Below are 14,355 nucleotides of genomic sequence, written 5' to 3' on the forward strand. Positions count from 1 at the left end.
ATGAAAGCTGGAAAGGTTATTGGTTACAAACAGGTATATGCTTTTGAAACCATAGCTTGAAAGTGAACTGGGAACAAGAATAGTCATTAAGGCGGCTGACAGCTCGGGTTCTCCCTGTTTGGGTATGGGGAGAGATGCGCCTGTCAGGTCCCTTTAAGGGTTTCAAACTGATTATATGAGAAGCAGAAAAGCACAAAAGAATGGTGGATTGTCTCATCACAATGACACAATCACATTCTGCCTTTGCTTCAACGCCAATTCTGCAAAAAGGGCTGCCTTGTAACCAGAGCCTAAGAGAGAACAGTTGTCTGGGACTGTCCCCATTAATGTAAAGCATTTCCTATCTATGGCTACTTTCACACTTGCGTTCGGTGCGGATCCGTCTGGTATCTGCACAGACAGATCCACACCTATAATGCAAATGCTTGCATCTATTCAGATCGGATCCGTTTGCATAACAGCCTTTTCAGACCTGAGTTTTCACATGGTGAAAACTCAGATCTGACAGTATATTCTAACACAGAGGCGTTCCCATGGTGACGGGGACCCTTCAAGTTAGAATATACTAGGAACTGTGTACATGACTGCCCCCTGCTGCCTGGCAGCCCCCGATCTCTTACAGGGGGATGTGCCGCACCTGAGGGGTTAATTGTGCGTATCATAGCCCCCTGTAAGAGATCAGGTGCTGCCAGGCAGCAGGGGCCAGACCCCCCTCTCTCCCCAGTTTTAAATTCATTGGTGGCCAGTGCGGCCCCCCTCCCTCCCATTAAATTCATTGGTGGCCAGTGCGGCCCCCCCTCCCTCCCCTGTATTAAATTCATTGGTGGCCAGTGCGGCATCCCCCCCCCTAATTAAAACCACCCCCATCATTGGTGGCAGCGGAGAGTTCCGATCGGAGTCCCAGTTTAATCGCTGGGGCTCCGATCGGTTACCATGGTAGTCAGGACGCTAGTGCAGTCCTGGCTGCCTTGGTTACTTAGCAATTTTAGAAGCATTATACTTACCTGCGCTGTCTGTGGCCGGCCGGTCGCTCCTCTTACTGATAAGTGAAAGATCTGTGCGGCGCATTGCTTATAGCAGACCTGTCACTTACCAGTAGGAGGAGCAACCGGCCGGCCACAGACAGCGCAGGTAAGTATAATGCTTCTAAAATTGCTAAGTAACCATGGCAGCCAGGACTGCAGTAGCGATTAAACTGGGACTCCGCTCGGAACTCTCCGCTGCCACCAATAATGGGGGTGGTTTTAAATAAAGGGGGGGGGGGGGGGGGCCCGCACTGGCCACCAATGAATTTAATACAGGGGAGGGAGGGGGGGCCGCACTGGCCACCAATGAATTTAATACTGGGAGGGAGGGAGGGGAGCCGCACTGGCCACCAATGAATTTAAAACTGGGGAGGGAGGGAGGGAGGGGGGCCGCACTGGCCACCAATGAATTTAAAACTGGGGAGGGAGGGAGGGGGGCCGCACTGGCCACCAATGAATTTAAAACTGGGGAGGGAGGGGGGTCTGGCCCCTGCTGCCTGGCAGCACCTGATCTCTTACAGGGGGTTATGATATGCACAATTAACCCTCAGGTGCGACACCTGAGGGGTTTATTGTGCTGATCACAGCCCCCTGTAAGAGATCGGGTGCTGCCAGGCAGCAGGGGGCAGTCATGTACACACTTCTTAGTATATTCTAACTTGAAGCGTCCCCATCACCATGGGAACGCCTCTGTGTTAGAATATACTGTCGGATCTGAGTTTTCACGATCTAACTCAAATCCGAGGGTATATTCTAACATAGAGGCGTTCCCATGGTGATAGGGACGCTTCAAGTTAAAATATACCATCGGATTGGAGAAAAATCCAATCAGATGGTATATATACCTTTACATTGAAAGTCAATGGGGGACTGATCCATATTGTGTCAATGTCAAACGGATCCGTCCCCATTGACTTGCATTGTAAGTCTGGACGGATCCATTTTGCTCCGCACGGCCAGGCGGACACGAAAACGCTGCAAGCTGCGTTCGGGTGTCCGCCTGTTGAGTGGAACGGAGGCCAAACTGAGCCATACTGATGCATTCTGAGCGGACCCGCATCAACTCAGAATGCATTGGAGCTGTACGGATCCGTTCAGGGCCGCTTGTGAGAGCCTTCGGAACCCCAAACGCAAGTGTGAAAGTAGCCTTAATATTCATATTCTACATGCCAGTCACATTACCTGGAGGAGCACCGATTGGTGTTCTAGGCAATTCCACATGTTGGTCTCTGTGGAGGGATTTAGGCCTGGCCTTTTTCGTCCTGTTAGGATTAACCCGAGGTTTAATAACAGAATCCATGTCTTCCATTAATTTCAGCTGTTTTCTGCGTAGGTATTCTTGTTTGATATACTCCCGTCTTAACTTCTCATCCTCTTTCTTATTACGTTCCTCTTCTGACTTTCGTCTGTAAGTAAAATTGCACACTAGTGTTATATATAGTTACAGCCCCAAATCCCAAGAAAGATGATCAGATGATCATTTGTATTGTTGCTAAACTTCCTATGGGAGGTAATAGCGGCCAAAAAAAAAAGTGATAAAAAATAAATAAATTAATTTAAGGGGGCGTAGCCTGACTGGAGATGTGATCAGATGTGCGGCTCTCGGCTCCCAGCTGAATATCCTGCAAAACATATTTCTCCCCGCTCATTTGGGGTTATAAATGCTCATCTCTGCGCTGAAGTACTTCCTCTTGTGCCCCGCAAACTCACCGCAGCGCAATAAGACGCCAGAAGGCAAAGGAGAAGGATGGGAAGGACGGTGAATGCGCCACACTGGCAAAGCAAAATGGCGCCGGGCAGACAGTGAAGCTGTCGGACGTGGCGGCGCGACCTGAAAGGTTCGCACACACCATAGAGTCTGCGTCTCCTGCTCCGGCCCTGGATACATATGCTGCCGCTATCAAGCTGAATGCTCCTGTACCCTTATCCCACGATGAAACCTTGTCAGAGGACTCTGAGGTCAGTGATCTTAAGGGCAAGATGGCCGCCTCGGCACTTGAGCCACCTATAAAAGATGTATTTTCAGCAGTGACACAATGCAATACTGCGTTAGCTGCGCTTACTACCAACGTGGGTGGCCTGAAGGAGGACATAGGGTTACTCAGGCAAGACATGCGACAACTTAAAGAGCACATAGGTGAAATGGAAGGTCACTTAAGTGATTTGGAAGATCAGATGCCACCGGTTAAAAGAGACATGCAATCGGTGATTCATAATGTCACCATGCTCATCTCCAAAACTGACGATATGGAAAACAGACTGCGACGGAACAATGTCCGCATGATTGGTTTGCCAGAAAGCACTAAAGGTGCCGATGCAGTCGCGTTTGTGTAAAAATGCCTATCAGAAAAAATAGAAAAAGAAAAGTTGTCCCCTCTTTTTGCTGTAAGCGGGAGCATAGGGTGCCGTTTCGCCCTCCACCACCAGGGGCGCCAACTCGTCCTCTATTGCTTAGAGTTCTTTATTTTCGGGACAGAGATGCCATATTGAGAGGCGCAAGTACAACTTCCGTACTCTATGCTATATCCCGCAAAACTGCGTGTAGTGGCGAAGGATAAAGCGCACTTATTTGAAAATCCAGGCGCAGCATGCCAGTGGCTGGACTGTCGAGAAGGATCTAAGCTGCGGTACCTGAACTGTTGTATGCCATAAGCTATTACAATATCATCTCTCACCTCTTATCTCTATGGAAAGATATACAGTAGGGGGTAATTTTGTAGTTTATTATGGCACTCATTGTTCTTAAAAGGGTATCGGCATGAAGGGAGTTTCGGCCATCTGTTACCTTCATGTTGGAGAGGGCCTTTCCTATCAGCATTCTGTTACTTTCGCCAGCTAGGGTTGTTATACTGTAGCGGGGAGATCAGAATAGTGCTGACATAGCCGGGATTGTCAGACAAGCGTTGATACCGATTTAACTTTTTTTTGCTTTTGCAGGTTTGACCACACTCTTTAGGTTCAGGGATTTATTTGCCCCAGTTCTTCATTGAAATGTTCACATTTGTTGCATATGGGCTGGGAAGGGGTGGGGGTTGAGGGATTTTAAAACCTTATACACTTAGAGACAAATGGATATATGTGTGTGGCCTGGGCAAGGGTGGTAGCAGGCTAGTACTTTTATGGTTTAGGAATATAAATGGGTACCCTTAGAATAATCGCCTGCAATGTGAGGGGGCTGAACCAATCTGCTAAACGTAATGCTGTTTCTTATGCTCTTCAAACGCATCAACTGGCAATTTTGTGCCTCTCAGAAACACACCTTACTTCTGAGAGAACACATCTTGTTCACAAGGCTTGGGTGGTGGCACAGAAGTTCCATTCCACCTATTCCACGCAATCAAGAGGGGTGAGTGTGTTGGTACATAAAACTCTCCCCTTCATTTCAAGGGAAGTCTATGTGGATGACGAGGGTCGTTTCGTGTGTATTAATTGTTCTGTGTTCCACTCCCAAATGGTGCTGGTAGCTGTTTATATACCTCCCCCATATTCCTGTGAAGTTCTTAAAAAAGTATTGTTTTTTACCTCCAAATTTCCAGACGCACCGATTTTGATAGTTGGTGACTTTAATATGTTCTTGGACAGATCCCTAGATAAGTTCCAATCTGATGGTGGGGCTTCTGGCCCTTTTCTTACTTCATTAGCCAAGACACTTTTAGAAGTGGACCTCTATGATTTATGGAGGACCAGAAATCCCGGTCTGAAGCAATATTCCTGTTACTCTCCCTCGCATGATATTCTCTCTCTAGAATTGATCTGGCTGTAGGGTCTACGGTAATGTTGGATAGGGTCCGGGATATTAAATACTTATCACGCAGTATTTCTGACCACTCTTCGGTATTGGTAATATTGGATTTGGGGAATGGTTTATTAAGTCCAAGACAGACAAAGCGGCTGAACCCTTTTTGGATCCAGTTAGTAGATAATGGGGATAGAATATCATCTGCTTTGAAATAATTTTTTGTCACTAATGAGGGCTCAGCTATCCACTCTATTGTTTGGGACACGAAGAAAGCTTACACTAGAGGGCTATATATTAAACGGATTAGTTCTCATAAAACTAAAAGCAGGGCCCTCACCGCAGAACTGCTGGATAGAGTTCAGACTACGGAGGCTAAATACGTTGCTAGCCCTACACTAGAAAATGCTTCACACTGGACAGAAGCACGGTCTCTACTAAAGGAACATCTAATTAGTAGGGCTGGGGAAAAGCAATTTTTGAAAAACCAGCACTATTATATGGAAGGGGAAAGTACAGGCCATCTATTAGCCACTATTATAAGGACCCAGAAAGGCCCATCTTGTGTGCCAGTTATTATAAATGGGTTGGGTGCACAGGTATCGGATGATGAAAATATAATAAGTGTTTTCCATGCTCGTTATAAAGATGTCTATAGGTCCAGGCTAAAGATTAATCGAGGAGAAAGGGAACAATATTTAGGTAATATTCAGATGCCCAGTTTGTCAGAGGAGCATAGGATAATGCTTGATGGGGATATTCAACTAGAGATAATGGAAATAGCAGTGCAATCCCTTCCTAATGAGAAAGCGCCTGGTGGAGATGGTTTGCCTGGGGAAGTTTATAAAAAACATCAAGAAATTTTACTCCCGCATCTGCTAAATGTGTTTAATGAATCCTACAGGGCAGGTATTTTACCATGCTCTATGAGGGAGGCAGTGGTAGTGGTGCTTCCCAAACCGGGTAAGGTCCCCAACATGGTAGATTCCTATAGGCCTATCTCGCTTTTAACAGTGGATATTAAAGTGTTGGCCAAGGTACTAGCTTATAGGCTTCTGACTGTTATATCCCACATTATTCACGAGGATCAATGTGGTTTTATGCCCGGAAAGTCCACGTCATTAAATCTCAGACGTTTGTTCCTCAATCTCCAGATGGGAGAGAAGGACTGGGAGACAGGGTGCCCTGCAGTGGTCTCGCTAGACGCTGCAAAGGCTTTTGATAGCGTCGAATGGGAGTATTTGTGGGCAGTCATGTCAAAGCTAGGGTTCGGTTCTGTGTATATTAATTGCGTGAAACGGCTTTATAGCCAGCGGAGAGCAAGATTTCGAATAAATGGTAAGCTATCCCCGATGTTGATACTAGAGAGGGGCACTAGGCAGGGATGTCCTTTGTCGCCCCTTTTATTTGCCATTGCTATAGAGCCCTTGGCTTGTATTTTACGTTCTACCCCGTTGATTCGAGGCTTGGTAAGGGGGGACGTGGAGGAACGAGTTTGCTGTATGTGGGTGATCTGGCTTCATCAATAGATCCCATAATATCATTGATATCAGATTTTGGAAGACAATCTGGTTTACAAATTAATTGGAACAAGTCAGTTATTCTCCCACTGTCCCCCCTTCCGCAAACTCTCCGTTTGGATCACATCAATTTGAATATTTTAAATATCTCGGAATTAACATTTCAGATCATCCCCGGTCATATATTATAGATATCCTGACACAGTTAATGACTAGGTTTAAAATGAAAACTGCCACTTGGCATAAACTCCCACTATCCGTAATAGGGAGAGGTAACCTTCTTAAAATATTAATGCCGCAGCTACTTTACATCCTGCATAACTCACCAGTATAGATACCCATGCAATATTACTATAAGTTACAGCAAATATTTAGATCCTTGTTGTGGAAAAATAAACATAGTAGAATCCGGTATGAAACGTTACAGCGAGATAAAGAAGCGGGGGGATTGGCGTTGCCTAACCCAGTCCTATATTTTCTGGCAGCTCAGCTGCAACATTTTAAAGGTTGGGGCATGCCGGGAAATGTTGGAAGGAGTGGAGAACTGGTTAAGTGGGCGCCTGGGTTTTGCCCTCCTATTTTAATTCTAGAGAAAGACTTAGCTGACTCTTAAATCCCTTCCAATTGTTGGATTAATGAGGAAAGTCTGGGGAAAATCTAGGGAAATTCTGGGAGTCTCGGACCTACTTGACTTGTCTTCTGTCTGGAATAACTAATTTAATTGAACTTTCCAAACTTCAGGGATTCTCGGTATGGGAACGACAGGGGTTATGGAATATAGGACAACCCTATTCTCAAGGCATCCTGAAGCAATTCATGCAACTCTGCTCTGAGTTCGGTTTAGAGTCTACTTATGTCTATAAATACTTACAATTAAGACATGCTTTAAATTCACAATTTAAAGTGTCCTCTTTGCAATTTGTCTCTCACCAAATACTTAAAAAATTGGTGGAACCAGGCTCTGTGAAGGGAGCCATCTCCGATACCTATAAGGCTTTGCAGAGCGAACAGCTGAAAAATGTCCCACTCAAGGTTAAGGCTACTTTCACACTAGTGGCAGGACGGATCCGACAGGCTGTTCACCCTGTCGGATCTGTCCTGCCACTAGTGTGAAAGTACCCCAAGTTGAAATGGGAGAAGGATCTAGGCCCTATCTCGGACGCCCATTGGGAGGACGCACTTGCACTGACTCCTATTCTGTCCCTTAGTGAAGCAAGCTAGACTATCCCAACTTATTTTATGATACATAGGGTATATAGAACCCCAATCTTTTTATGGAAGGTGGGATATAGGTCTGACTCCTTTTGTCCGAGATGCAGGTATGGAGGGGCTGGTCTGTTCCATATGATGTGGAGTTGCAATACCTTACAAGGATATTGGACGGGGATAGTTAACTTGATAAACAAATTATATAGTGCTAATTATAAACTGGATCCCAGATTATGCTTACATGGTGGGATGTGGGATTTGGATAATTTGCACCCGAATATTATAATTGGAATCAATAGGAGCTTATATCAGGCACGCAAAACTCTGGCTGCTAAATGGATACAGCCGCTTCTGTATCTCTGAATTTATTGCAAGAATGAATATGATTATAAGATTGGAAAGGGGAATTTTTTTGAAGTGTAACTGTCTTTTTAAAGTATGAAAATATCTGGGGCCCATGGATAGACAAATCCAGAGTTTGTAGCCCATGGTTGACTTTTCAAAGTGGTCTAAAGATTGTCACTTGGCTAATTCTGGAGGGGGTGGCTTTGTATTCAGAAAATGGCTTAATAGTCTGCTACTATAAAGAGTATGTTTTAAGCACAAGATGGTTGTTTCTTGGTCATATTAAGGGTCTCAAAGTGGGCGGGGGGTAATTTGTTGGGGTTTACATACAAAAAAAAAAATGTATGTTGGCTGCTTTGCATTGTACAAATTATTTTTGTATTATACTGGACAAAGCACATGATGCAAGAAACTTGTAACATGTCAATGTTTATTTTCATAAACCAATAAAAAACTTATCTGATTGAAAAATAAAAATTCGAAATTTTCGCCACTTCATTATTATTGGAGAACTTAAAATCAGCAGCAGGAGGCACTGGCAATTTTCATTTTGACACTAAAATTGCCTTCAGGGATGAAAATTTAATCTTGAAATGTATCTTTGCCTTTCCTTTTTCCTTTAATTTTTTTTTTTATTTGACCATAAAATACCAATATGAGTGATGAAAATTTAATGATAAAATTAAATTATTTAATTTTGTCATGAAATTTCCAACGTGTGGCAAATTCAATGTCAAAAAGGTATTTGCATTTCAATTTATTTATTTTTTTCAATTTCATTTTATTTTCGTCTGTTTTTTAACACCCATACATTCCCAAAGTGATGAAGCATGTAAAGAGGTTGTCCGCTTTTCACTATTGATAACCCATCCTCAGGATAGTTCATCAATATCAGATTGGCGAGGGTCCGACACCAGACACCCCTGCTGATCAGCTGTTTGAAGAGAAGGCCATGCTCACACAAGTGCTGCCTTCTCTGCTTTGTTTACCTGCTCGCCGCAGCAATTGCAGTGGTGAGCAGGTGTAATTACAAGTATGGCGTCCCCATTCAATTCTATGGGACAGCTCTGTAGTATTCACTTGAACAGATAGTCTTCCCATAGAAGTGAATTAGGACGCCATACTTTTAATTACACCTGCTCACCACTGCAATTGTTGCAGCAAGCAGATGTATAAGCGCTGCCTTCTCTGCTCTAAGGACAGCTTTCTCTTCAACAGCTGACCGATCTGATATTGATGACTTATCCTGAGGATAGGTCATTAATGTTATAAAAGAAGGGCAACCCCTTTAATGAAACCTTTTTTTAAGGGGTTTTGTATAAAAAAAAAAGAAAAAAAAAAAAGAAAAAAAAAAAAGCTCATCAGTGGGGGTTCCAGCTGTCAGATTCCTACCAATCTGATATTGATAACCTGAGAATAGGTCATCAATATTGACAGACTGGAAAATCCATTTAAAGGGGTTTCCCGGTCGTTATTAACCCTTTCAGGCAATTTTCCATTTCCATTTATTTATTTATTTTTTACTCCTGGCCTTCCCAGAGCCATAACTTTTTTATTTTACTGTTCACATAGCTGTATGAGGGCTTGTTTTTTGCAGGGCATGTTTGAATAGAATTGGAAAAAAAAAAATAAAAATACGCAATTCCATTACAGTTGAATTACCTTGGACTTTTTTTTAAACACTTTTTAGAAATTTTTGGGGGGGAAGGTAAAGTGAACAGAAAATGGCAACTTGGCCATTTAGATTTTTTTCCATTACGCCATTCGGGATAAATATTTTTATATTTTATTAGCGGTGATACCCATGGTGTTCATTTTCTATGTATTTTTATTTTAATTTTGGGGAAAGGGGATGATTTGAGTTTATTCTTTCACATGTTTGTTACATTTTTTTTAAACTTTTGTCTTATTTTACACTTTGGTAACTTGAACATGCGATCATGCCACAGGCAGGGTCTACATAGGAACATAGCTGTGGCAGCCTTTGATCATTCACTGGGACCAGGGCTGCCACAGGAAATAAATGGATCCCCAAACGCCACTAGAGGAAGCCATTGCAGGCCCAGGAGCGCACACTCACATTTTTTTTTAGCGCTCAGATGCAGTGGTCACAGCTGACCACGGCATCTGAGAAGGTTACCGTAAATGTCTGTGATCAGTGTTACTTCTGGTCGCAGACATTAGCCCCAGGTGTCTTCTGTTTAAAACAGCAGGCACCTGGCGGCTATAGTGCCTGTTAATGCGCCAGGATAGGCCATCACTAGCTGATTGTTGTGAGTCCAGCACCCACTGATCACCTGTTTAGTGTAATCAGAAGTCGGCGTTAGAGCTATGAAGCACCATCAACATTATAGTGAAGGGAGCTTTGCTGCTTCCACTCAAGTCAAGTACCCGAACAGCAGGCCGTACATATTCTTCACACAATACTGATCCTATTAGTCACTCGATTACGTTTCTCAATTAGAATGACTTGTACAAAGAATCTCCAGCACTAAAATACTGGTGACTCATGCTTCAGTCAGTATAATCTATGAGAATCAACATGAGGTCAAGGACCCCACAGAGTTAAGATGTTGATTGTATTTGCTTTTTAAATAAAATGTTCTGAATGATACCAGTTCTTTATTTTCTGGCATAGTTGCCAAGTACTGCAATTACACATATGACGATAAGAACCGGTGCAGTCATACCTCATCTTTTACTGTCTAAAAGCTGGGATCCCATTTGTCAGCCAGTTATGAAAAATGATCGAAAATGGTCTTTTGCTCTCACCTGGCTTCTTCTTTCTTGAGTTCCAGCTCCATCTCTTGTTCCATCTTCTTCTGTTGATTTTCACGTTCTCTCCTCAGTCTCTTCTCCAAAAGAGCCGCACGTTTTGCAGCCATATCATTTTCCTCTTTGCGATCATCCTGCAGCAAAGAATTATGTTACACGACTCGATCCAGCAGAAGTCCCAAAGGGAAAATGTATTAGTAATACTAATTCTCCTCAACTATTACTAGTTACCCAAAGTAACAAATAATTGTGTGACCTCAGATAGAAAAAAATAAAACTATAAAAAACATTTTAGTATCCACCATAATAATATAGATTATAATCATAGTGCCATATAGCGGTCAAAGTGCAATTAGAGGGGAGTTATCCAGAGTTAGAAGATATCGTCTGTTTTAATTTATGTTTGGTGATGGCCCATTCTCTAAAAGTGCAACAACAAACATGGCCCATGGCAAAAAAAAATTAAAATTGTCCTAATGTTTTTGGTGCTTGTTCAAGTAATGAGCCTCAGAAGTCCAGTACATAACGGCTGGGCACACTGCGCAGATGCCAAAAACAATAGAGGACAGCGCAGACACAAGATATCAGGTGCTTTGCACCTGAGGGGAAAAAAAATAGCTGTCCATCAGGAGTGATGGAGGCAGGAAGGGGGGCGCAGGAAGCTTGACTTAAAGCACGAAGGCAGCTTCCCCTTGACTTCAAGTTGCCTCATTTACATTTGCCGAGTCAGGAAATAAAGTTGAAATTTTAGTGTACTTGGTCATCAGATAACATGTTAATAAAGGGTTAATCCGATAAAGGGCTTATCCTGGAAAAGATAATGATAACTTATCACATCAGTGGGGGACCAAGGACCTGCATCCCCGCTGATCAGCTGCTTCAGGGAGTCACTGCGCTCACCGGATCTCTGGCGAGTGATGCAGGATCCTGTGAGCTATACGAGCATACATTGTACAGTGGCAGTGCTTGGTATTACAGCTCTGCCCCATTGACAAATGGGGTTGAGCTGCAACTAAGCCTTGTGACCGCATTACCGTTAGGGGAACGCCGAGATGTGCAGCCTATGGCTGTGTCCCATGTGGTCTGATATTTAGTAACTATTGGCATTGGTTTATGTCTGTTTGGAGGTAGTGATTTTTTATATATATTAACATAATTAATTGGAATAATTAGTTGAGGGGGTGGGAGTATAAGCACTATTTAAACCCCTGTATTTCACTTTATGTTACGCTTGAGAAAGGCTACCATGTAGCCGAAACGTTGCATTTTTTACTGGTTAGTTTGCACACATCCTTTTCATGGACCCACTGTGAATAAAGAAGCTTTTTTTGTATGGATATGCTGCCGTCAATCTGGATTTTGTATGCTATTCTAATGACCGAATGGATCTGAGGTCAAGGACGAGCTGATGTATTCCTGAATACATCTTCAAGGTCATTGGTGCTGCTATCAAACACAATTTTACTCTCGATGTACAGTGATGTCACTGGTCTAGGAAGAGGCTGCGGCGCTCAAAGACTTTTTTTTGTTTGTTATTATTTCAAAAAAAGACAAAACAATAACAGAGAAAAGAAAAATTGAACCATATATATATCCATTTTTATAGGCCTCCGGACAGATCAAACAGTAAATTGTAAAAAAAAAAAAAAAAAACTTTTTCCATCCCACCCACCCCATCCCGTCCTGCTGTCTCGATGGTCACGGGACCGACACATCAACCAGACCTACTAATCATAAAGGTCGGACACGTAACAACTATCCATCCTCAGATACAAAATCCAATAAACCCAAGTTTTTTCACATTTTATTTTCTGCTGAATTCCTTGGATAGCGCATCGCTCATAGTTATTAACCCTGCTAATTAAATGCTTCCACTCTTCTATTTCAGGGGAATTCTCAGACCCCCAATGTCTCGCTATTACCACTCACACCAAAAAAAAGGCCCTCACACCCTCTATTATCAGATAGAGGCGCCTAGGACAGCAACAGGAATGTCAATTGATGGCTTGGCGGCAGACCGACCACCAAGCACATCAAAGACCTTACACCAGAAGATCTGTATGATGGGGCAAGATCATATCATATGTAAAAAATCCACCTGTTCTCCTTTACATTTCGGGCAGCTTTTAGTAGGATTTTTATACTTATTAGATAACGTTGCCAGAGTATAGTAGAGAATTTTATATGTGCAGAATTTTAAACTGAATAAGCCTATGGGCACTAGATAGAGAGGAGGTTTTAATGTTTTGATATATAGTTACCCAATTAGGTTTATTATTAGGCCCAATCTCATGTTCCCAATTACTCTCACTGGTAAACTTTACAGTTCCGCCTAATCCTTTCATTATTTTCCTATACATTTGTGCAATTGACACCTTCTTAATATTTAGGCAAAAATCCATACAATCATGTGCAGTAACTATAAATAATTGTATTCTTAGTGTTTAAAAAGGCGTGTTTCAGTTGTGCATATCTAAAATGAACTAAGGAACTAAGTGTCTTGTCCCCACAAAGTTCCTCAATATTTTTAAGGTACCTTGAGGAAATGATATGCACTACCCGAGTGATTCCTAGCTTTTCCCAAAATTCCCCAACCTCTTTACTCTTCATAAATTCACTTAAATTATAATTGTGCCATAAAGGGTGAAATTAAGTGAGCCAGCGATCCCTAATATCTGTTTTATTTTAATCCATACCAAATTAATTGACTTACTACTAGGACATTGTTTTTCTTGTGTTCCTATATACCCTGTTTCTAGAATACTAAATAAATCTCGTTGTGAACCTAAATAATCCCTGGTAAGAAGACAAGGAGAACCACTGGATCTGAGCCGCCAAGTAATAACCCTGCAGAAAGGGGAGCGATAAACCGCCATCTTGCTCTGCGAGCAAAATACTTTTCTAACAGCTGATCGCTGATCGGAGGTGGTCTCGGGTGATGCAACTTCGCAGATCTGATGACCTATCCTGAGGATTAGTTATAAATATCTCTGTATAACTCCTTTAAGGTACTGTGGGAGGTTGGGGGGGGGGGGGGTATTATGGAGATGTCAGGTTCCCTTTAAATGCCAGATATTCACCTTTTTGCTAGAGGACATTAAAAAATATGTTAATAAGTGATAGATAACCTATAATAAAGCTATTAGTAAAAACTAAATGTAAAATGTACAAGTTCTAACTTCAACTTCTAAAATCACCCATATTATGATTTGTGGTACTAGCAGCCAGTTTGGTGCTTAGCAGAGGCGTCCCACTCTTAGGAAGGTTATAACCCAGTAACCAGTATACCATGCTACTGGGTTTGATCACTACTGCCATGTATGGGACAATTTTTTTAGCCTGCACTTACCTGGGCAATAGAGGGAGGGAAAAATCCCCCTCCTTCTCTCTAACCACTTAAATGCTGTGGTCATCATTTAAGAAGTTAAACGACTGATATGGAAGTTACCCCCAATACCAGCTGTTAGAGCAGGGTTCCAGCTGTGTAACAGCCATTATCAGCAACCATCATACTACTATGTCACCGAGTGTCAAAGAGAACCCGTCACGTTGAACATGGTGTCTGAGCTGCAGGCAGCATATTATAGAGCAGGAGCAGCTGAGCAGAATGATATAGTTTTATGGAAAAAGATTCAGTAAAACCTGTATTTCATTCACTTAAATTTCTGCTCATTCTTGGCTTTGAAGTCCAGGAGGCGGTCCCATCAGTGGCTGAAGGCCAGGAGGCGGTCCCATCAGTGGCTGA

The 14,355-nt window shown here is 42.7% G+C and overlaps 1 protein-coding gene across 1 annotated transcript in view; it reads right to left on the reverse strand.

Annotated features, from left to right (window-relative positions):
- CAMSAP2 (calmodulin regulated spectrin associated protein family member 2) overlaps positions 1-14,355 on the reverse strand; it is a 125,582-nt gene that overhangs the window by 8,852 nt on the left and 102,375 nt on the right. Inside the window, 2 exon segments of the mRNA XM_044301264.1 lie at positions 2,208-2,431; positions 10,608-10,744. Of these exon segments, the coding sequence (XP_044157199.1) occupies positions 2,208-2,431; positions 10,608-10,744 (361 nt within the window).

The sequence above is a fragment of the Bufo gargarizans genome, chromosome 7 (genome assembly GCF_014858855.1).
Source record: "Bufo gargarizans isolate SCDJY-AF-19 chromosome 7, ASM1485885v1, whole genome shotgun sequence".
NCBI classification, from domain to species: Eukaryota; Metazoa; Chordata; class Amphibia; order Anura; family Bufonidae; genus Bufo; species Bufo gargarizans.